Source organism: Magallana gigas, chromosome 7, assembly GCF_963853765.1.
Source record: "Magallana gigas chromosome 7, xbMagGiga1.1, whole genome shotgun sequence".
NCBI classification, from domain to species: domain Eukaryota; kingdom Metazoa; phylum Mollusca; class Bivalvia; order Ostreida; family Ostreidae; genus Magallana; species Magallana gigas.
The window spans coordinates 36,109,231-36,134,572 of record NC_088859.1 but is presented as its reverse complement, the minus strand read 5'-3'; the positions used below and the strand labels follow the sequence as shown (position 1 = coordinate 36,134,572).

Below are 25,342 nucleotides of genomic sequence, written 5' to 3'. Positions count from 1 at the left end.
CATTCAAACCCCTGATAAGGGACCCCCTTTCTCAGACTCTGTCCACAGCGCAAAACCAGCCATCTTATCGGGGCCTTCAGCACTTTTGCAACAGAAGTCTCAGATATTACGGAGGTCTAAACTCATTGTTTAAAAGAATTTAAGCGGGTTTGGTCCATTATTTACATTTGTTTATGCTGTACAAGGGGTGGCTCTGATAAAGTTCGTGTCTGTATCGCTAGGCGTCGGTCGCCTCCCCCAGAATATGGTCGCAGCAGAGCTTAAGTAAAATAAATTCACCACCGATTATAAATATTGGAACTGTTATCATATTAGAACTTTGTTTGTTTGTGAAGAAAATGGATGCCATGCGGATGGCTTTGGAATTTCTTATTCTTCTTTGCATTGTTTCTAGAATTTCAACTCAGGTAAGATATCTTATTATTTTTATCATTAATTTTGTAAAAATACATGTATGTTTCAATCATTTTAATTCCTTTGATCTTTATATATATAAATATTTTTTTTAAAAATTTAAATAACATTTAAGAATGTTATTCAATAAACGAGAGAGGGGGAAGGGGATAAATCTTGAACTAAAATTTCAAAATGCTATAAAACAATATTTTAGTACTCTCCGTTTGGAAAAAAAGCATTTAAACAAACATAAAAAAATATAAGTTAATTTTCTTTTAATTCTTTGCTTTGAGCAAGGTAAATCACAAAAATGCCAAATAACATACATATGACTCTGTAACTAGGAGAACGTAAATTGTGGAAGATATTCAGAGATATTTGAATGTCCGACGGTCTCGTTTTAATTTCGGAAAAGTCGGCGAAATAAAGAGATTTATTTAGAAACCGAAGTATGCGGCATGTTAACCGAACCAACTTCTGTATTAAAAAATGAGAGTATACCTTAATTATTGTCGAGTAAATATTCAAACTCAGACATATTATAGTAAATGTTCTGACAGTGCTTGCTTGGTTGAACAATTTAAACAGATATTTTGATATTAATGATGTCAAAATATTTGAAGGATTTTGATATGAATAATGTCGATTTCTAATGCGCAGCGAAAGAAAACAAAATTATACTCATTTTAAACATAATAAAAAATAATGTTACATGTATTTATAAGTTTCTTTACTTTAAAAACAAGAATATTAAATGTTATACATATACATTACCTTTGTAATTAGGTTTGTGAAGATTTTAAAAATCCACCATCATCACACACACAAAAACCGACTTATCTTTGTTTCATCACTTGTTTATTAGTTTTTTCAAATTAAACGACTGAACGGTTATAATACATTGTATGTGAAACTGGAACATTTGATCGGGGTCCCCCCCCCCCACCCACCCACCCAACTTTTTTAAGACTCAAAGGAGTCTGAATATCGAGATTGTTAAAATACTTGATATCATTATTATCATACACCGATAAGCTGTGTTGCTCAAACTTTTATTTTCTCAGGCACGTAGCATCAAGGGGGGGGGGCAGGGCGGCCCTGGCCCCCCCCCCCCACTTTTCCTCGCAGCAACTACTTTTTTAAAATTTACATATAAAAAATTGAATTAACATGGAGTTGCCCCCCCCCCCTCCCCACTTTTTTTTTGGAGGATGTAAAAATTGATATGAAAAGAAGGAAATTAGGATTGAAATTGAAGTTATATACTACGCCCCCCCCCCCCCCCCTCCCCGGATTAGGATTTTGAAGAGTTTTGGAAAGTCTTATTTCCGGTTTTTTTTGCTTGTCAAAATTTTTTCTGTTTCTGTATACTAGTAAACAATACATATCTTTCTATAAGTGTGCCTTTTTGTGATGTTGTTTCACAGGAGAGCCCCCGGGCGACTTTGTTTATCACCCTGAAGGAGTACAACAACACTAACAGTGAGCTGTACAATGGACAGTGCTGTGACGGCCCGCCCTCCAGAAAGTGTAGCTCAGACAGATGTGATTACGATATCAACATATGCGTGACCACCAATGGGAACGGGTAAATTTTCCCTGTTTATTGTAAATCTACCATTGGGTATTTGTAAGCATATTGTATTCTTATATATTGTATGATTCTTGGGAACGGACATGAATGTTTAGTACAGTTATACCGTAATTAGAAGAAGCAAGTACTATTATAATATACCAAACTATGTAAAACTATGAAAAGTATGCTGTATAATCTTTAATTAAATTGCGTTAAGATCTGAAAATCTTTCGAAGAGGTTAAAACATAACATGTAAAAAAATAATATTTTTATTTTAAACTCAAATGATTACAGGTCTGATTTGCTATTTGCACAGAAAGGTAAGATCGTAGACAAAAGATGACAGTCGGTAACGATACAGTACATTTGTTGAAGACAAATGGAAGAACACATTTCTTTGATATAAATACTTTTCGAAGAGCGTTGATTGTAAAATATGCATGCCATACTTGTAGACGTTACTCACTACGGTTTGAAAGTTACAGCCAAATACCAAAGTTCTACCAGAGATCTTCCAGGGCATAAAATACAGAAAAAATGAACAATTTTCCAAGTATAGCTCCATTTGGTAAAACAGTTTTCGATCTTTGAAATTGCTTTGCAGAGGCAATTCTTCGAATTTGAAAGGTCAATTTTAAACACAATGGTTGTTTGATTTGCACGGCATTTGGCGATACAGGATGTTTATAAAACATTGGCAGAATTTGTATTTCTTCTATGAATCATGACGCATTGCAATCCTTGTTTGGCAAAAACAGGACAAGGAAGTCTTTATCTGTTCGTTTCAACAAAATCCTCAAAGAATGAATATACTGGGACCGACGAATACTATCGTGAATGAATCACAGCAAGTAGCTAGTTGATTTTTGGAACCGTGTCATACGTCTTTATCTAAAAATTTGAAAACATAGTTATATTCTTAAGATAAAATTACCACAAAAACATACATATGGTTCCATGTATTTTAACGTTTTGTATCAACTTTTTCCCTTTCATTGAAAAAAGAAATGATTAATATTTATAACCACAATGGCGTCAGAATATTCCATCAAAGATCATTGAGTGAAACTGTCATGATTTTCATCTCAGTATAAATCTTTTTTCTTTCGTTGTGTAGTTCCTGGTGCCATTCCACCCAACTAGATGTAGACCAACCACCGGAACTTGTCTTCAATGAGAATGGGCAGAATGTACTGGTTATTTCAGAATGGAAGGTGTGTTTATTGTTGATACACTGCTAAGTCATCAAAAATATAAAACGACAGTCATTTACTTAGTACATCAGCTTTCAAATTAAATTATATGTATATTTTCATTGCTTTTGTATGGAACAACTTTGAATACTTTATCTTATGAGTTCGGGCCTGGCATGGGATTTTTTCTTATAGTTTTCATATTCACACGAAAGTTAAGTGTATTTCATGGCCAAATACTGTTAATTTCGTATTTTTAGAATGGTTATTTCTTAATATGGTGTACTTTAACGTACTAGTATATTAGTACATTTTAAAGTTATTTTTAAAACTATTACAATTAATATTTTTTAATTATTCATTTTCGATTAAAATTATACATTATAGGGAAGTGCACGAATAGATATTAATATCAGTGACACAGATGGTCCAAACACCCAACAGCTTGTCGATAGTTTCACCTTCTTTTACATTGAAAAGGGAGGAAAAACACCCACGTTCAGAGAACTGGTATTGAACGGTTCACGTGTAAGACCGTCAAGGTAACCAATCAGATCTGTTTCATGTTGTAAATTTTGAATTTACAAGGTGGGTGTAAATACAAAATGTACAACATGACAAATGTACACCAACCTAGTAAATTCAAAATTTACAACATGACATCTGATGCATCACAGTTCCTTACATAGTTATAATCTGTTTACATTATTTAACATTGCAATGATTCTAGTTAGATATACATAATCTATTTTTACATCGACAACATGTTAAACTATCGTTTTTGGTTCAAACCGCATTCATAAATATTTCTAAATTAAAGTTGTCATTCAAAACATTTAATTCAAAGTATATATAAATGAAGTAAAGACCGTCAGAAGTAATTCATACCTTGGATTACATTTCTTGCATTCCTTGACATTCCAATTTCGATTGTTCTATTATGACATTTACCCAGGCTGCGACTGTCTATGGGGATACAGTGTCAGACCTACTATTACGGGGACCAGTGCTCTGTATTCTGTATCCCCTCGGTGGACTGTAAGGGACACTACTCTTGTGACGAGAAGACGGGGACCAAAATCTGTGACCAGGGCTGGGAGGGTGAGGACTGCACCAGACCCACAGTCAAAGAGGGAAACTGCATCTGTAAGTTTGCTCTTTACAGCTTTTCTTGACCGCAAAGCACAGGGGCCAAGCACGTTTTAACATTAATTTCAATATTTATGGTTACATTGAAATTAATGTTACAACGGGCTTGGCCCCTGTGCCGCAAAGCAAATGAGAGGTGTTTTAACTCTCAGCGCTGAAAGAACCAAAGTATATGTATCTTCTTTTTTTTTTTTTTTTTTAAAGTAAATCCTTGTCAAAATGGAGGAACATGTTCCGTAGATAAGTTCAGTAACACAACCGATGGCGATTTCTTTTGCTGTTGTCCAGAGGGGTATACAGGCAGTCAGTGCGACAAAGACATCAACGAATGCCAATCGAACCCGTGCCAATATGGCGGAACCTGTTTCAACACTAATGGCGGTTATATTTGTAAATGCCATCCTAGGTACATCGATAAAATTTAAGTTAAGCGTTTCTGGATATAGTTTAATTTCCCCCTAAAATCCACGTACGTCGAATGGCACTGTATATTTTATAAAAATATAGAAGTTAATATTCTCTCAAAAATTCAATGCATTTTGTAATTATTGCTCCCCCATATTTTTAGAAGAGCAGCTCCAGCTTTACAAGCGTTTTTCATTCTTTTTTTTTATAAGGACATTTTTGTTTATATTTATCGCAATTAATTTTTTGGCAAGGTTTCGTGGTATGAACTGTGAAACTCCCACAACATGTGCTGATAATCCATGTGGAATCGGGTCTTGTTCCCAAACCAGTAACGACACATTTTCTTGTCAATGCCCTCCAAATTTCTCTGGTTCATTTTGCGAAAACGAAGTCACAACTTCAACTGTTAGGACAACATCGACAACAACACCGAGTACAACAACAACACGAACTACAACTTCAACAACCACAACAATACCAACCACAACAATAAAAGTAACGACGAGAACAACTCCCTCGACAACAAAAGTCACAACCCCGACGACCATGACAACACCAATGACAAAATCGACAGAGAGCCCAACTACACCTTCTTTGACATCAGAAGCTAGATCAACAACTTTCTCTGTCCTCAACACCATGACTCCTTCTGAGAATTCATCACCATCAGCACTAACGCCATCTGCTGGAAAGGTATCTTATAGGTGTCCGGTCAATGCATGCAAACACAACGGTAAATGCGTGAACGGTGCATGTCAGTGTCGGGCTGGGTTTTCAGGACGGCTTTGTCAAAGGGAAGATATAGAATGCAAGATAAATTCGTGTTTGAATGGGGGCTATTGTAATGATAATGTTGGAAATTATACTTGTGATTGTCCTAGTGGCTTTGTAGGGTCTAGATGTGAAAAGCCTGTTGGAAATGGTACTCAAAGTACCATAACTCCAACAAAAAGTGCATGCGGGTTTTGTGGCAATGGGTCTTGTTCTGTGTTAGAAAATGGAACTACAGTCTGCATGTGTAATCCTGGTTTTAGTGGAAAGACTTGCACGTACTCAAAAAACAGGTGTCGTCCTTATTCAGCTGCTTTATGTTTAAAAGGCGGTGAATGCATAGTCAATTCTTATCGCACAAACACAGAGGTTTGTCCGAAAGACTGGGACGGTCCTCTGTGCAGAAATGAATCTATTTCTTTGCTCCGAGACCTGGAGTGTCCACGGGTTGTGTGTAAGAACGATGGCCACTGCTACAATGGCAGGTGCTGTTGCCGACCCGGATACACAGGCGAGTTTTGTCAGGAGGAAATTCTGCACTGTGATAGCAGTCCATGTAAAAACGGGGCCACGTGCATTAATTTGTACAACAACTTTGAATGTACTTGCATGGCGGGGTTTACTGGAAGATCATGTGATGTATATCTTATACAGCCACTATCTTCCTCAACTTCAACAGTATCATATACATTGCCAACAACAACCAAAACAATGTCACTTTATTCATCAACAACAAAAGCAACAACAACCGAATCTTCTACAACTGATCAACCAACGTCAGAAGAGACAATAACAACAACAGCAACAACAACAACAGAAGAAGAAACAAAACAGCTGACAACTGATTCAATCTCAACAGTTGTTATCGAAACGTCATCATTAACTGCGTCAACAAGTCCATCGACGATTTCGGCCTCCACTCCAGATGTTACATCAGAATCCATTCGTGCCACCACAGAGAGCACCAGTTCTAGAACTACACAGGACAGAGAAACAACTGCTTCTACTGACTCGTTGTTTGCTCGCTGTAGAGGTTATCAGTGCTTTTTAAATAGAACTTGCATCGATACATCATATGGTAGAACTGAATGTAATTGCATGAAAGTGGACTTGGCTTCTTTTTACATAGTTTATTGCACGTTCGTAGATTTTCCGTCGACAACTGTCGCATCTAGCGTAGGTTCAAGCTCGTCATTTCAGACCTCCCCACCCTTGGTGAACACCTCTGGGACAACAGACAGTATACCGACCACTACACAGCCACCACCAAGCACCGCTAGATCCACCCATCCATCCTCGCCCCCCACCACAGCAGCTGTGACAACATCAGAATCCCCTCATACAGGAAACAACTCGGTAACACTTAGCGGAAAAATTCCCGATAAGGACATTCCAGCCGTGAAAGAAGCGATAACAAATGCTATCAAAAACACGACTAAAGGTAAACATTTACAATTTTCTAGACACTGTCACGCCAATTGGGATGCCAAAAACGACGACACAGGTTTTATAGAAGCAGCGTAAGTGTCAAAAGTGACATACAAATAAATAAATTGAATTGTTTAGGCGAAATGTAATCATAGTTCTGATGACATATCTGAAGTCTTTAATACCTAGTAGATCATTATGTTCCTTTCATTTCTAACACCCTTTTTTCTACAGGTGAAAACTGCACAGACTTGAACATCTTGGACAAAGAGTATTTATACAGTATATCAAGGCAAGATAATCTTATAATCACTTGGTTGGTGGGAATACTCCCCAAAATATTGAAAAGGAAGTCCAAAAAATATCTTGGTTCCGGTTCTTCAATTCCTAAAACAGTGGAAAGAAAGGGCGCTTCAGTTACATAAGCAATTTTCACTTTATTCACTTTCAAAACTCAATGAGTTCCAGTTAAAAAACCGATTCAATGTCTCTGATAATTAGTGTTCTCGCAATTAATGCATCTTCGTCGGTATAAAATAAATATGAATAATAAAATGAAAATATGAAAGTTATGAAAATTCATTCGTAATTTTATGGTTCACTGATTGCAAATCACATTTTTCATATTTTATCAAAATTGCTTCCATCATCTACAGTATTTGAATTTCATCTTATAAATAAACGATCTTTTTTAGGAATGTTAGAAAACCTACTTACTTCAATTTGCAACCAGGACATAGAATTCTCATCTTGCTTTTTAAAAAATTATGTGATCATCTAGCTTTATCCTTTCTACAAATCATGAATATGCATCGGATTACTAAAACTTAAACTCTGGTAAACTGTCATGTAGCTTACTACTTATTGAAAAAAAAATGTCATCACATTAAGATGTAATAATTCATTAAGGGTATTGTACCAAATTGTGAACATTTAAATTTGATTTTTATTGGGTTTTGCTTTTTTGGTCTAGAGTACCCGAGGTTTTCACAAAAATCATCTACAATAGCTCCGATTGCCCGGATGAGTCAAACTTGCAAAAAAATCCCAACCTCACACACTCTTTGAGCAGTCAGCTGGCTCACTCGGGGTCCCTCGGCAGTCACAATGTGTATGGAGGAAAAACCTCGGAGCTTGGCCGGAGTTTCGATGTTCAACTGATTGGATACGTGTACGCTACGGACAGGAGACACATCAAAGATGCTATCAAAAGGACCTGGTCAAACGCAGGTATCTATTGAAGTGTTACCAATAACTAACAATTATGTCTTTGTTTATGACTCGCCGATAAGAGCAACTGGGTACATTATACCGACAAAGGCACAATGAACACGAGTATCTATGTACATGTATGACCAATGCATGTAAATACACGTAGTGGTATATTGTACAGTATGACGTTTGTATTTTCAATGGAGGTATCTGAATATCTCTTACCTTTGTATGTCTTACCTGCGGCGGCATCTGTATTGTCTCACATATAGTCTTACCTAAATGTTTTATGTAAAAACCATAAGTAGTGTTCGGTTTATAAATTTATATTTATTGTAGGAAACAAGCAAGTCGACGTTCTTATTGTTGATGCTGCATACCAAATTGGACAATACGGGTATTTTCTTTCTTTATTTCTTTCTTTGTTAAAAAAAAACGAGCATAACGTTAAATCTTGCAATTCAGGTACAGTAGTTTTAACTTTTGAATCCCACTATATAAGTTAAACTTTTCCGTTTCAGAATATACATTACTGATATTACTTACCTGGTTACGAGTGGAATGAAACTGTTACACCCGAAAACGGAAAACATTCCTCAGGAGTCAGCATTTTACGACCAGTTTCACAGAGAATTTCCGGACGGGCGGATACTGATGTATTCTGGGAAAACGCGATACGGATATGAATCCGGATTGCGACTATCCCTGCAACAAATGAAGCGAACAACTGCCCTGAATGCGGCAGAACTCCAGGATAAATCGTTGACAGCGTGGAAAAACGTCATCAAAGGTATACTGGTGACTGTGGCATAAGTATCAGCTGAAAACGATAGATGAATTCTAGATAATGTTTCCTCTTTTGTGCAGATAAAAAGATCTGTCCTCAGTCTGGCTGTGGTGTTGATATGACGATCTCATCCCTTGAATTAACACCTGCAAAACAAAGGTAAAAAAATAAAGATGAAATTGTCTTTATTTCTCATTATTTAAATTACTTAATAAGTATTTCATTTTACAGGTCAGCCGATGTTGTCTTTTATCCGTCAATAAACCAAAATCTTAACACAGACTCGACAATGTGGGACGCACTAAAATCAAGAATGTCTGCATTTTACGATATTTGTGATAACTGCAAATATACAAGACGACATTTTATTAATATAGCGGGGAGAATAAAGCTCAAAGATGAAACCAACATTAAAAATAAAATCAAAGCAATTCAAGGCGAGTATGAATTTACTTTTTCCAATTGTTCTATAGCATCTTCTTTATTTTCCTTGTATATATATTTATTCTAAACTTCATTGGATTTAATTTGTTTTATTTCCAGCAACGGACGATGCTCATTGGGAAAAATCTGCCTTTATAGGAAATAAAAAGTAAGATCTGTCAATCTCTTCAATATTTTTTAATTTGCTTGATTCATCAGAAAGTTATTTCCATGTGCATGTCATTACAATAACTGAATATCTTTGTCATTAAAGTTCCATTGCGACAAGAATGTATTACATACCCAGTAATCCTAACGATACAAAGACCTCGTGGCCAAGACCGGATATGAGTGGAATGTTGGATCGCATCAACAGCTCTCTGGGAAGCATCAACCGGAAGCTAGCTGTAAATAGGATAAGAGAGCTGCATGAAGTTGTACTGACAGACATAATACCAAACTCAGAGAAGCCCAAGATATTAGACATTATTTTGAAGGCTTGGTCATCTACCAACAAACGTATAAAATCAAATTTTAATTCCATTACTAGTAGCCATTTGTTTTCAATATATCACACAATTTGTTTGTCGATTCTAATATTAAATGAATATGAAACTATTTCAGATGTATCTAAAAAGGATTTGAATGCTGCCATTCACTTATGGAATACAAACTATGTTTCCCCAACAGGGTAAAAATATATGATTTCTTACTTATGGTTACTTTCAGAGAGAGTCATTACATGTATTATTGATGATCATGAATAGTGTAAAAAAATGACTGTGCTGTTTTCCAATTTATAGAACAATAGTCACACTACTAAGGTACACTTTAAGTGTCCTGAGCGCAGACTCTAGTGTAGCAGCATTGTCCCGGCCCAGTGGCGGTGTTATCAAGGACGCCATGAAGTCTTCACCGATTAAGTACTGCGACTGTAAAGCTTACAAAGTCAGGATGCTGTGGACAAAAGATATGAAGGAATTCAACTCAACGGTCATTCAAGAATCCGTATCAAATGCGTGGGTCGCGGCAAATGACGGTAGCCATTGCAAACTTCTACAGATCATTTTGTTGTCTATATTTTCTATTAGCAACTCTTTAAATACATTTTTTTCTTATTCAGGTTTTGGTCTAATTATTCCAACGTCCGTCATCAACTCAGAGGCCGGATATGTTGCCGGATCCGGGTAAGTAAATTAATAATATCCACAAGACAATAATTAACGTGTCTTTTAGAAAATTATGTTTGCCATACAGTGTTTTCATTGCAGAGAGAATGTCCGCATGTACACATACTTCATAAAACCACGAATTGGACCGAAGGAAGTGGACGAGGATGATTTGGACGAGCCCACTTCCGCTCAATTAGAACAGGAATTGTCAAAACGAGTGCCAGGATCACGTGTTTATTCTTCAGCGTCAAAAAAGTCTGAGCCAAAGGGAACGGTGAGGTTTTACTTTTCCGATTTCACATGTTCTGATCAAATATGTTCTGTCTGATCACGTTTCACAATATCGTGTTTATAAATCATTCGCGGTGGAAATGTTAAATTTTAGCGGAGCAATAAATGATTTCGTCTTAATAGGTGATTACATGTATTGAAAATCTTAAACAGAAAATTCAGAAATATTTAAATTGAGTTTATAGAACTTGTTTCTGTCCCCAGGAATGGTGGGTGTACTTAGTGATAGGGATCGGGTGTCTAGCCTTAGTGATTCTGTTGCTCACTCTTCTGATCACGGCTCTGCGAGCAAGAAGGTATACTTAATTGATTATCAAACTTTTCTCAATCAAAACAAAACGATTTTTCTCAACGTATTCATTTTCTGTCTTATGTCTTATGGTTTCCTAAACTTTGATTTCCAGTCATCGTCAATCAAGAACGCTGAAACAGGATCCCAAACAGGTGAATGGGTTCGACAAGGAACACTTTTCTAAGGAACCTGTGATGGAGAAAAACTCAAACGGTCTTTATACTGTAGAGGACGAGGATACGGACTATTCTAAGACCACATACATCGTAAATACTGCGTTCTCAGACACACACCAGGAGTGAAGAGGACCGGAAGTGGAGCAAAGCGCGATAACTGTGTCAAACAAGATTCCTCCGCTGGAACAAAGATGAAGAACCAGTCGTGCAATAGATGTACTTTGAAAGAAGATTTCAAGTGACTATGGATCAGAGATCTCTTACAAATGTATTAATAGCTTTTGAAGTGTGGATGTGCATGCTTGATGGTATATTTGAACACGTGCATAGATACAGAATCTTTATGACATTTTACATACATGTATGTGTCAATTGATGCTTTTATTTCATTTCTTTATATTATAATTTTATACCCATACATGTAAAAAGCTTTTAAAATAGTTTTTAGTCCTTATTACATGCATAATTTCATTTCAAAGAATAAAGATTGTACATATCTTGTGTAAAATAATCAATTATTCGTAATATTATTTACCTTATATTGATAGTTCATCATCTAATCATGTTAATTTCCTTAAACAGTGATGATATAAACGTGAGTAGAAAAAAACCCCTCCAGACCACATCTGTTTACTTAAGTTTAAATATTTGTTTGAGGATAACATAGAGATGAAATACAATGATACAGGGCTGATAAGATTACCCGGGCTAACTCCAACGTGCAGAAAAAACTCCTTGATTGTGACCGGGGTAAATTATGTCACTGGATTAATCAGGGAATAAGAAATTGATTTCTTTAAGATGAAGGTAGGAATAAATCTATTTTTCATTTATTAATTGTGAATAAAAGATGTATGCAGGAGTCACAGTCAGCACTTGGATAGATTAAACCTATGGGTCAGGTCTTATTTAAAGTTCAAACATCAACAATGTGTTATGTAAGAATTTTCCTTACGGAGTTAATTAAAGCCAATACTTACTATTAAAAAGACGCCCGATTGATTGAACTTTTATATGACATGTTCAAATGTCATACATGTGAATATAAAATTTTACTGTAGTATTTAAAATATGTAATGACAAAGTAATTTTATGAAGATTATTTGAATGCAGTTATATGGAATAGGATATCATGAACGGTAAATTGTAAAAATGTGTTTAAATAATTTGGGACATTTGCTGTCACCTTAACCATCTGCCTGTCCATCTTTGTACCATATATTGAACTGCTGTTGTTACTGATAAATTTGCATTTGCATACTAGAAGTTAATATTTATACAACTCAGAAACTACGTCGTCGAAAATAATGTCATTTTACATAAAACCCACAAGAGTTTTCAATGAGAAAGGAAATATCTTAGAAGTAAGACGCATTATATGAACTTAAGATATTATGTTGATAAAGCTGCATTCCCGATTTTTATCCATACAGTGTATGAGTGTATAAATATCATAAGGTAAGCTAGGCGATCGAGTAAAGATATAATTTCACATGCTTAATACCACGTGAAACATTCTGCATTGATACATAGATAGACTATACAGACACATATAAATAAACCTAAGCATATCATACTGCAATCGTAGTGCACCAAGTGGTTTATAAACAAAAATTAACTTATTAATAAGAGAAAAGCTGTCAATGTGACAGCAAACCGGGTTTTCTTTTGTGTGAACAGTATGCATAATCCATTTGTCACCCCTGAATTGATGACCACAACCTATCAAGAGAACTGGGGCACTACATGTATATATGAAATATTTTTTGCCAAAAACAGAAATAAGTTTTTTCATAAATTATCAGAAATCAAAACCCTAGCAATATGCACACCTCTAATATATGTACAGTTGATCTGCAAAAGAACAATTTCCTATCTTAAAAACTGTAGGAGGAGTTGTCCGCACAATAAGGGTACCCTCTTTTGGCAGCAGCCCGCCCGCCATTTTCACCATTTCAATAACTGGATTTTACCTTCGGAAAACCCGGTTATAACTATGAAATTAATGCTTGTACAACACTAAAATAAAACTGAATTCCGTCCAAGACGTACAACTTTTCTTCTTCCTTATTTTTTCTAGCCTCTGTGGACATTTTTCGCTTCAATACTTATCTTGAAGACTGAAGCTAGTCCTTACTGTTTACCTAATACAACCAGCGCTCCACGTCCAAATGGTGAGTCTACAATAAAAGAAGAAATTTCAGATTTATTAAAGCCTTCGTTCAATTTTGGTCTGACCACGAACAACCACTCGTCGGGTCCCCATAGATATGGTCATTACAGGCACTTATTGATTTATTTTAGAACCACCTTTCCCAACATTACCGGACACTTTTCAAAGTCGAGTGGAGGCCACCATCGTAGATAAGAAAATGACCGTGTCCGCGGAGGAATATTTCGACAACAGGAATAACAGGGCCACTCTCATCATGACCGCAGCTGGCAACACCCCAGACACATTGGTGTATGACTACGCCAACGATCAGCTTTTTTATATTCATGGTAATCCTTACTTGTACAAGATACCAATTGCAGATCCGAGAAAAACTTGTTTATGCTGTATTACTTCATAAATCTCTCTCTCTCTCTCTCTCTCTCTCTCTCTCTCTCTCTCTCTCTCTAGTGTGGTTTCACCAAAATTCCTGGGCATCAATTTTTGCAGATTTTTTAAAAGCATTGTATCAATGATACGTAAACTCGTGGCGAATGATTCATACAATACAATTTGTTACAAGATGTTGCAATTCAATGAACATCTAATTTCGATGATCAAATCACAACTGAATCCACGAAATAGTATTCAACGAATATTGATGACACAACAGTAATTTAAACCAAAAAATAATGCAATTGACCAAAACACTGGAGAATAAAATTATCCAAAAATTCTTTATAAATACAGACATACTCCACCGATCTTTATTATCTTATGCCTACCTTGATGCCAAAAAATGAGTAGTTTTACAATAAACAGAGGATAATTAATTTTTTTAGATGAATGTTTATGTTAAAACATTAGTTTAAGAATTCAACTGCCATTAAATTCATCATGGTTCCTTTTTTATTAGTAAATATCAAGCAATTTTATTTAGATGATAGTTATGATACTCTTTTTATTCTCTCTAGGCGGTCGATGTCAGACAAATGATCTTTTACACGATCCAAACAACTACCTGTTTGGAAATAAACAACAGAATGGTGTTGCCCACACATTCACATCCAATGGCGCCATACACTTCATGAAATCCTACGGTCAGGTAAGGGTACCGAGTAATGCAAGTTTTGGGTGTCAGGTTTTTAACAGTGAGTGATGACCATCAAAATGTACAAGAATTTATGTTTTTAGACATATATTGGCAAAACCATAGTAAGGGGGAAAAATGCAGATCATTGGCGCACGTGTTTGCAATGGCCGAACCCCAACGCCACCTTTACCTTGGATTATTACTTTACTGGTAAGGTTGGGTAAATTGTAAGGGAAAGTGTTGCTCTCGGTGGTCTTCGAGATATACTGGTATCAATAACCTGTTTGTTTTTGTAGCTACTGATTGGGTCAACCCGGTGGCAATACAACAAATTCCACTCAGAGCTGAGGCTCTCGGGATTCAGGTGTTTCCAAACTCATCTCAACGAATGTTCCACCATATCTATGACTACTATGACTTCCGGTTCGATTTAACAGTTGACGATACAATATTTCAGGTGGGATCTGTGGAGAGTTTTAGAAAGTTTCTCATATCTTCTCATCTATAGATGAAAATAGAATGATTGCAAATGTACCTTGACTGTGTGTGTTCTCTTTATTCAGACGCCTCCAGGAGTCTATTGCGCGAATCGAAAACTGACTAAGAAGATTCCGGATATTCTGAACTCCCAAGTTTATCATTACAGATTGGAGATAGTTTCCGAAGACGAGGGAACTGTGCAAACCAGCATTGTAAGCTTTGATAACAGTTTACCACATGTTAACAGCGTATCTGCTAACAAAAAGTTATAAATTGTATTCTTGTAACAGTAATGGTTTCATCTGCATATTGTTTTTATTCATTGACCAAATAAGATATGTCTATTATATGTCGGGGCGAGATGAAATCTTTCTTTCTATAGACTTTAACACAATGTTTCCATATAGACAACCAATAATGTAACATTGTTACTTTTTCTTTATTTCATAAATTTCTCATTTTCTTCCTATAGCTTTTAGTAACATTTATAATGGCCAAATGCACTCTCCAAATGACAAAAAGTACAATGTAAGGAGCCTTTGAATGTCCTCTTACTTGTTGTAGATATATTACAATGAACAATACAAACTTGTACGTTATGACTACAAGAACCTGGCTAACCTTCTACCCACATACTCCCAGAATCCCCTGTCTGAGATACACGACTTCAATGCTGGTATTGTATTCTAGTAATGTATTATGAATAACAATAAATTCGATAAAAATTCGTTTGTATCTTGTTATCATGTGTTTCTTTCCTTTTTTTATAATCACGTGATTTTTTCCTTATTTCAAAATACTTTTTACACACACATTGATACAACCAAGTTAAAGATTAATCTAATCCTTTCTATTCAGGTGTTCGTTATATCAAGGACTTGGTAGTGGGTAATTGTTCCGTATTTCCTTTGAGTAACAATTCCATTGACAGCGTGGAATCGCGTGAAACTTTTTACGGCAACGGAACTGAACAATCCGGATATTCACTTCACTTGAAAAACCCCCTTCAATTTTTAAAACTTGACACAACTTATGATTATATTGGTCAGGTGAGTAAACATGAAGCTTTAAAATTTGGTGCAATGTGTTTCTTCCTTGCAAATGTTTACTTACACGATAATTTGTACATTGTAATGTTTTTAAATAATATCTAAGATTGTGTTCGACAAGATCTAAAATCTGAAAATAGTCCATTATTCATTCCAATTTTTTGGAACTTTAATTTAACGATATAATGACATATTTTTATGGTTTCAAGAAGAAAAAGATTAACGTGTTAAAGGGTATGAAATAACTTAACCGTGAAATTGGATGGCGTACTTCCATGTGTCACAAGCTATAACTGATTTTAAAGTTTTGATTATAATCCAATTTTTATGATTTTTTACAGAGGCGTTGTCGAGGTAACGCTATGTGCGATGTCTTCAGTGGTATTCGATCGGATTACATGGATACCAATGGATTTAAAAAGAATGCCACTTTCGACTATTATTTTTTATCAGTAAGCATATATTATAATGCCTGTTTAACCTTCCTTTAAAAAGATGCAGTGTAGAATTATTTCAACTCAATGAAGCCAACTGTCATAATTTTGCAAAAATTCACAGCTTAATGAAAAATTTAAAAAAAAAAAGTTTGATGTCAACCGCTGGTTTCAGTATTAATTGATTTGACCTACTTCTTCGAATTTAAATTTCCCATGATATAAATTCAAAGACATCTAAACTCTTCAATTCTTATGTTATTTTCAATTTAATTAACAGGACGAATTTTCGGAAATTTCCATCGACAGTTCTGGCTACGATCCTTCTAATGTTCCATACCAGCTACTAGTGACTCTTCTTGGAGTAAGTGTATATACACATGTACTACACCACCATGTGTGGTATAAAAAATACATCTTACTTAAACACTGTATGCAACGAAAGAAGTCGGTCAGCTTCCGTTGTCACTAACTTTTCCCGGTTAAATTCTCAGCAACAAAGTTGAGATTTTACCTCAAATCTATGCACTTCTCTTTAAGGAATTTGAGTTTTAAAGAAATAAGTTATTTCAGATGATTGGTACTTGCCTTTTGTTATTAAAGATACACAACTTAGAAGTGTTTTATTTTCTGGACATACCTATTATCGTAGACTGATGGATCTCCGCAGTACTCCGTGACGTATAACTTTGTGGATTACGGGTTCGAGGACCAAGACATCAGTGTATTCGATGTGTCCTCTTGTTACTCTGCTTCAGCCAATCTACAATTCCAAGTCAAAATGCCAGGTTAAACTTGTTGATCTTATTTTGATAAAGATAAACAACTCCAAAAATTGCAAATGATTTTTATTTTTTAATAACCCCGCAATATGGTAGATTAACACATGCAGTTACATTTTCAATAGGTATATTTCACAAAACGGACGAAGACCGACTAAAGATCAAAGCGCAGATGAAATTTGTAGAGACTTTGAATGTGTCCGCCATTCGTGTGCAGGACCTTCGATTAGATTACGACAACTCGAATGTTTACATATCAGCTACCTTGTTGGACAGGTCCCCTGCATCAGGTCTCTCTCTCTCTCTCTCTCTCTCTCTCTCTCTATCTCTCTCTCTCTCTCTCTCTCTCTCTCTCTCTCTCTCTCATGAATACTTTGAAATGTTAGCGTCCTACAGTTGCTCTTCTGACTTTTTGTACAGTCTTACTATCAACTATTCGTGTGTGTTTCTAGCTCAGTTTACCCACATCCCCGGACAACAGCTAAGCAGAACAGGAGACATGCATTATGATAATGTACAGAGTCCTGAAGATTGTGCAAAATACTGCGTCACCAATTACGACTTCACATGCAACAGTTTTGATTTCTGTGCGACTGGGACCAACAATTGTCGATTGAACAAGAGACATATAGGGGACGGTGCTACTCTCTCCACCAGCCCATGTGATCATTTCTCTAGTAAAGTTTCTACTTTTCTACACCTGAACTTTTACCAATATTTGATACGTTAATAAAAAGCATGGTACTTGGCCTTTTAATATAACAGAGAATTTTGGATGTTTATCATAGTTAAACCATCCATACTCAATATATTTAAAATGAAAAACTCAAAACAAGATAATTTTCAAATATTGATCACGTCCCTCCAAATCAAGACCAACACTTGTTTCAGGAAACATCAACGGTCCCATTGTCCAGGAGACGCCTGTAGATCAGGCGTATGATAATCTAAAGACGGCAGTGTATCAAAAGAAATTCCGGCTGCAGGTGTTCGGTCAACAGGTGATTTGACAACTGAATGTATTAAATAAAAGTAAAAATGCTAAATTTTGCGCCATTGTTTTTGATTGTTATTTGCATTGATCACACGTACAGTTTGCACATTTTATTCCTCAATTTTTTTTTCATGCAGAACTTTGACTCATATGCAGTGGATGTTCGAATTCTATTTGGTAAGTGTATCATTAGTTACAGGTATATACAATCTAATGAATCTATACAAGTGGATATAATCATTTACTAGTATTCTTATGACATTTCATAAAACATAGTTACCTGTGTACACTTACAGGTTGGATGGAAAATGTAACACTGCCTTCCATAGCGGGGCAGTTTTCATACGGACTGGAGATTGTTGATCCAGCGACCCAGAACGTCATTTCCGCAAACGTAAGATCTAAATTTAAAAAAAAAGTTAATACCGGTATTTCATATATAAAGTACATGAAGTACATCGTATATACTAGTACTCCATTCATGGAAAATATTTCTTTTAAAAGCAGAAACCAGTTTCTCAGAAAACTTACAATAAGATGATTCCTTTGCTTAGGTTTGGTATGACATGACTTATGGGTTGGTGCGCTTCGATCTGACTAATACAAGTCCATCTCCGCCATTCTACACGACTAACCCGATCACAACGATAGAGGACTTCAATACTGGTAAATGTCAATAGCATGCTTAAGTTTATCACCAAAAAGTCTGTCAAATAACAACAGAATGAAGATATACGTAGGATGACAGTGGGTTAGATAACAGTGTTTACAAATTCGATACCCAAGGGTATTGGTTAAATTATTAATTCTAAAGTCTGTCTCAAGTTATTGCTTACATTACTTTTTGATGATATTTAATAAAAAATACATATACCTGTGAAAGAAATACAGTTGAAATCGATGAAAGGGAATATATTCAAGATATTGTCCTTTACAAAAATTTAAATTATTGAGAATCAAAATTCTCAATTATTTAAATTTTTGGAAAGGACAATATCTTTATTGAATAGTTATAGAATTTCACAGGAACGAAAACAAATTTCTTACAGAAATTTATAATGGGAAATGTTTACATCTTTTCTCCATTCGGAAGTTCTCGGGGTACCTCGCGCAATTTTTTCAACGTTATCATCCGGGCTTATTAATGGCTGACGCAATGCAAAATCCCCCTAGACTTTCAATTTTTGGATGTGTATTGAAACCTGAAGCGGTAGAGAGGGCGTTTCAAAGCAGATAATGTGGACATTTTTCATATTATTGGATGCACGTAGTTTGAGCACAAAGGTATTTATTATTATCGAAATATCAAGCAAAAAGTGATGGAAGCAAAAACCAGGGAGAGATTATAGTGAATTTATGCCAATTGATTGAACCGTTCATCCCAGGATGAGATGTACATACCCCCTTTTTAGCTCACCTGAACCGAAGGTTCAAGTGAGCTTTTCTGATCACCCGTTGTCCGTCGTCCGTCCGTCCGTCCGTCCGTCCGTCCGTCTGTCTGTCCGTCCGTCTGTAAACTTTTCACATTTTCAACTTCTTCTCAAAAACCACTGGGCCAAATTTAACCAAATTTGGTACAAAGCATCCTTATGGAAAGGGGATTATAAATTGTTAAAATAAAGGGCACAGCCCTTTTCAAAAGGGAGATAATTGCGAAACAGTGAGTATAGGGTGCATGTCTTTAAAAATCTTCTTCTCAAGAACCACTGCACCAGGAATGCCAATATTTACACAAAAGCTTGTATGCAAAGTGAAGATTCTAAATTGTAAAAATCGTGACCCTCGGACCAAAACTGGGGCCCCAGGCGGGGTTCAAAGTTTAACATAAAAATACATAGGAAAATGTTTAAAAAATCTTCTTCTCAAGAACCACTGCACCAGGAATGCCAATATTTACACAAAAGCTTGTATACAAAGTGAAGATTCTAAATTGTAAAAATCGTGACCCTCGGACCAAAACTGGGGCCCCAGGCGGGGTTCAAAGTTTAACATAGAAATACATAGGAAAATGTTTAAAAAATCTTCTTCTCAAGAACCACTGCACCAGGAATGCCAATATTTACACAAAAGCTTGTATACAAAGTGAAGATTCTAAATTGTAAAAATCGTGACCCTCGGACCAAAACTGGGGCCCCAGGCGGGGTTCAAAGTTTAACATAGAAATACATAGGAAAATGTTTAAAAAATCTTCTTCTCAAGAACCACTGCACCAGAAATGCCAATATTTACACAAAAGCTTGTATACATAGTGAAGATTTTAAATTGTAAAAATCGTGACCCTCGGACCAAAACTGGGGCCCCAGGCGGGGTTCAAAGTTTAACATAGAAATACATAGGAAAATGTTTAAAAAATCTTCTTCTCAAGAACCACTGCACCAGGAATGCCAATATTTACACAAAAGCTTGTATACAAAGTGAAGATTCTAAATTGTAAAAATCGTGACCCTCGGACCAAAACTGGGGCCCCAGGCGGGGTTCAAAGTTTAACATAGAAATACATAGGAAAATGTTTAAAAAATCTTCTTCTCAAGAACCACTGCACCAGGAATGCCAATATTTACACAAAAGCTTGTATACAAAGTGAAGATTCTAAATTGTAAAAATCGTGACCCCGGACCAAAACTGGGGCCCCAGGCGGGGTTCAAAGTTTAACATAGAAATACATAGGAAAATGTTTAAAAAAATCTTCTTCTCAAGAACCACTGCACCAGAAATGCCAATATTTACACAAAAGCTTGTATACATAGTGAAGATTTTAAATTGTAAAAATCGTGACCCTCGGACCAAAACTGGGGCCCCAGGCGGGGTTCAAAGTTTAACATAGAAATACATAGGAAAATGTTTAAAAAATCTTCTTCTCAAGAACCACTGCACCAGGAATGCCAATATTTACACAAAAGCTTGTATACAAAGTGAAGATTCTAAATTGTAAAAATCGTGACCCTCGGACCAAAACTGGGGCCCCAGGCGGGGTTCAAAGTTTAACATAGAAATACATAGGAAAATGTTTAAAAAATCTTCTTCTCAAGAACCACTGCACCAGGAATGCCAATATTTACACAAAAGCTTGTATACAAAGTGAAGATTCTAAATTGTAAAAATCGTGACCCTCGGACCAAAACTGGGGCCCCAGGCGGGGTTCAAAGTTTAACATAGAAATACATAGGAAAATGTTTAAAAAATCTTCTTCTCAAGAACCACTGCACCAGGAATGCCAATATTTACACAAAAGCTTGTATACATAGTGAAGATTCTAAATTGTAAAAATCGTGACCCTCGGACCAAAACTGGGGCCCCAGGCGGGGTTCAAAGTTTAACATAGAAATACATAGGAAAATGTTTAAAAAATCTTCTTCTCAAGAACCACTGCACCAGAAATGCCAATATTTACACAAAAGCTTGTATGTATAATGAAGATTCTAAATTGTAATAATCGTGACCCTCGGACCAAAACTGGGGCCCCAGGCGGGGATCAAAATTTAAAATAGAACTACATATGAAAAATGTTTAAAAATTTTCTTCTCAAGAACCACTTCACCAAAAATGCCAATACATACACAAAAGGTTGTATATATAGTGAAGATTGTAAAAATTGTGAACAAAAGTGGGGCCCCATGAGAGGTTTAGATTTTAACATATATAGGAAAATGTTTTAAAATCTTCTCAAGAACCATCGTGCAACTGTTTGGGATATTACTATGCATACATGTACATCCTTAAATAATGTAGATTCAAAAAATTGTAACTCCCGGACAATTGATGGGCACCAAGAGGGGTTCAAAATTTAAACATTTTAAAAAACAAAGGAAAAGTTTAAAAATTTTCTTCTCAAGAACTACAATGTTTTAGTTAGTGGAATATCTATGCATGCATCTTTCGCTAATGTAGATTCCTAATTCGTAAAATCGTGACCCCCGGACCAATAATGGGGCCCCAAGATGGGGTCAAAGTTTATTATAGAAATATAAAGGTAACAGGTTAAAAAATCTTCTTCTCGAGAACTACAATGCTTCAATTTATGAGATTACTATCATGCATACAACCTTGGATAATGAAGGTTCGACAGTTTTAAAATAGTGACCCTGGACTAATACTAGGGACCCAAGATGGGTTTAAAGTTAAATGTAGAAGTACCGGTATATATGGAAAATGTTTAAAAATCTTCTTTTCGAGAACTACAATGCATCAATTTGTCAGATAACTACGTAAGCACCCTCAAATAGTGTAGATTCGAAATTATAAAAGCCGTGACCTCAATCTAATACTGGGGCCCCAAGAGGTGTTCAAAGTTTAGCATAGAAATATAGAGGGAAAATGTTGAAAAATCTTTTTCTAGGGAACTATAATGCTTCAGCTTGTGAGATAACTATGCAAGCACCCTTAAGGTTTCTCCACCCTCGATGTTTTTATGGTTTAATCTGTGTAATTTTTGTTTAAATTTGATGATTAATATGCAAACAATCAAATTAAAGTTAAATATTGGTATGTTGCAAATATTTTATTCATGCTGTAGGAGCTAACACAAGTACACTATCAGGACAGTTATAGCAACGACTGCTCTCTTATCAAACGTCACATTTATTTTAACTAATTTCGATATAATAAAGCAATTTTTAAAAGAAATTAATCGCAATCCTTTATTTTAAGTATTTTAACATTTTAAGGCCATTTAAAATTGCCAGTATGAACGCTATCACATTTACAGTGCATTTTGATACGATTTTTCAACCATGAATAAGTACAGTTTAGCAACATAAAACGTCTATAATTTTTGAAATAATGGTTCAAACTCACTGAAAATTGGTACATTTGTAATTCATTATATATTCTATCGAAATCTGCAAAGAAATGTTTACCTTGCCTGGTAAAAAATTATGAATTGTGGTCTCTGTCAAGTTTGCCTATATATGGTTTTATCAGTTTTTCATTGAATTCAGCGATTTCAACTCAAACTACTCTCTATGAATTGTTAAACATTGGTGTCATTTCACTTTGCATAGCTTAAAATGTGTTAAACACAAGTATAAATCAAGAAATATTGGCAAAACTATGCACCACATAACACTATTATTATAACCGATAACGGTAAAATATTCCGGATTGCTCACAATGACGTCACACGACAATCGAAAGACCTTAAATAATGTAGATTCCAAATAATTTAAACTTTAGCACTGGACTAATACTGTGGCCCCAAAAGGGGTTCAAAGTTTAACATAGAAAGATATATTGAAAATGTTTTTAAAAAGTTCTTCTCGAGAACTATAATGCTACAGTTTGTGAGATTACTATGCAAGGATCCTCAAATTGTGTAAACTCTAATGTAGTGGAACCAAGAGTTATCTTTCTTAATGTTCTGTACAGTCTGAGAGTTATTCCTCTTGAAGTGGAACTCTTCTACGTTCAGTTTTTCAGGTTGTGTACGTGCGGTCCCACTGCAGTGCTACACATTTTCATTCCTATGTTACTATTTATGTTGTTCAAGCCAACCATAAACCTCGGACCATTACTGGGTCCCCAGAAAGGGGTTCAATGTTTAAAATAGAAAAAGCATATGCTACGAAATGTAATGTTACAAGGAACTGCTGTTCAGGTGAGCGATGTGGCCCATGGGCCTCTTGTTTTGTTTACAGTCTTGCATTGCATGGCAAACGTTTTCTCCTCTATACTTTATCTTGATGTATTCATTTTTCAAATTCTATCTCAAACTATCCTTTTGCAACCAAGGAACATCTTACAGCATTGACCGTTCCCTTGGCAACTGTACCATACACCCCATACAGCTCGGAAGCTTCGCAACTCAACAAGACAAAACGGCACTCATGAAGAACGGGGCTTATGTTATAAAGATGAAAGGACCTTTGGACATTTTCTCAATGAACGAGTCCTATCGATGGGCTGGCCAAGTTCGTATACTTCAATGTTTGAATTGAAAATAATTTCAAGTAAATCAAGATCATTGAAGTTTAATGTTTTGAATACTTCTTTTTAAAGATCCATGTTTTCTTGTAGAGAACTGTGCGAGGAATGCTTTGCGACGTCTTTGAGGCTACGACAACTGATTTCAAGGTTCCATCCATAACCCAGACTTTCACAAGCATTCTCCAATTCTTTTTTATGTCGGTAAGTGACAGTAAGGTAAAAGGTTTTCTTCCAACAGCGTTTAGATATTTTTAAAGATTTGGATCCAAAGTAAGTTCTACAAGTTATTTCTGATTGCAAATAAACGAAGCTTATGTTGTTTGTAGGACAGTTGGTCAGAAACACCAGATACAGACTCAAACCCTGTGAATGCCCAGCCAATCAAACTGGTGATATCCTCAGCAGAGGTATGTACTTCAAATCGTACGAGTTAGCAAAAACCAGTTTTTTTGACTCCAACAAATGGAAGTACATTTCTTTATAACACGTAGTAGTTATATGCTTTCATGGACTATTTTCATTACTGTATGTCTCAGGTTGGGCTATCCTTGACATATAATTTTTACAACTTTAACGAGGAGGACCCCGATCTAAAGAATTTCGATATAACGCCATGTTTTACGGCAGATCAACAAGAGAATTTTGTCATCGTGTTCAATGGTCAGTTTTGTATGCAATACTATTTTCTGTATTATAGAAACTTCTTTTCATTGATATTTGAATAACATAACTGCCATTAAAAGTTATGGCATTTTGTTGTCATAGGTTCCTACCATCCATATTTGAATACGAATGAGAAGTTTTTTGAAAAGGCTGCTAGGGTTATGATGTCGGAATCCTCTAAGGCGTCCCCGTTACGGTTCCAGAAACTAGAGGTCACTTACGACAGTGTTTCTCCCTACTTATTCCTAATCGGAACACTGGTCGACCCCGCCCCTTATATTGGTAAGAATGTATGTCTAATTAAAGTATGAATATTGTATACTATATGTCATTAAGATTGTATGTTTAATTCAATTTGCTACATAGATGAGAAACACAAGAGAGCCCAGTGATGACTTCTATTTTGAATCTGATTACAGAATGAGCGACCATTTAAAATACATTCTGCTCTAGGAAAATTTTCCAGTATATTTTGCGGACTGTTAAAATGTTAAAAAA

At 35.7% G+C, this 25,342-nt stretch overlaps 3 protein-coding genes across 3 annotated transcripts; all 3 read left to right on the top strand.

Moving 5' to 3' along the window:
* Positions 1 to 85: 85 nt before the first annotated feature.
* LOC136269540 (uncharacterized) lies at positions 86 to 11,457 on the top strand. The gene is made up of 15 exons (XM_066065845.1): positions 86 to 407; positions 1,824 to 1,984; positions 3,091 to 3,187; positions 3,554 to 3,708; positions 4,122 to 4,312; positions 4,520 to 4,721; positions 4,975 to 5,456; positions 9,465 to 9,513; positions 9,619 to 9,863; positions 9,969 to 10,035; positions 10,148 to 10,383; positions 10,468 to 10,531; positions 10,616 to 10,790; positions 11,012 to 11,103; positions 11,212 to 11,457. Exons 1-15 carry the CDS (start codon positions 339 to 341, stop codon positions 11,399 to 11,401), a joined length of 2,475 nt encoding a protein of 824 aa, XP_065921917.1. The 5' UTR covers positions 86 to 338; the 3' UTR covers positions 11,402 to 11,457.
* Positions 6,474 to 9,757, top strand: LOC105326748 (uncharacterized). Its single transcript, XM_066067085.1, has 8 exons — positions 6,474 to 6,935; positions 7,157 to 7,214; positions 7,896 to 8,152; positions 8,474 to 8,531; positions 8,656 to 8,924; positions 9,002 to 9,080; positions 9,153 to 9,513; positions 9,619 to 9,757. The coding sequence occupies exons 1-7, from the start codon at positions 6,593 to 6,595 to the stop codon at positions 9,430 to 9,432; spliced, it is 1,344 nt and encodes a 447-aa protein (XP_065923157.1). The 5' UTR covers positions 6,474 to 6,592; the 3' UTR covers positions 9,433 to 9,513; positions 9,619 to 9,757.
* Positions 11,458 to 11,599: 142 nt separating the features above from the next.
* On the top strand, positions 11,600 to 25,236 carry LOC105326689 (uncharacterized). Its single transcript, XM_066065844.1, has 24 exons — positions 11,600 to 12,082; positions 13,356 to 13,449; positions 13,580 to 13,777; positions 14,402 to 14,532; positions 14,622 to 14,730; positions 14,817 to 14,977; positions 15,084 to 15,212; positions 15,565 to 15,676; positions 15,859 to 16,049; positions 16,391 to 16,501; positions 16,764 to 16,847; positions 17,136 to 17,271; positions 17,391 to 17,555; positions 17,718 to 17,942; positions 18,157 to 18,266; positions 18,397 to 18,436; positions 18,556 to 18,653; positions 18,814 to 18,925; positions 23,987 to 24,165; positions 24,272 to 24,382; positions 24,508 to 24,588; positions 24,718 to 24,841; positions 24,947 to 25,126; positions 25,211 to 25,236. Exons 1-24 carry the CDS (start codon positions 12,077 to 12,079, stop codon positions 25,234 to 25,236), a joined length of 2,913 nt encoding a protein of 970 aa, XP_065921916.1. The 5' UTR covers positions 11,600 to 12,076.
* The last annotated feature ends 106 nt before the right edge of the window (positions 25,237 to 25,342 follow it).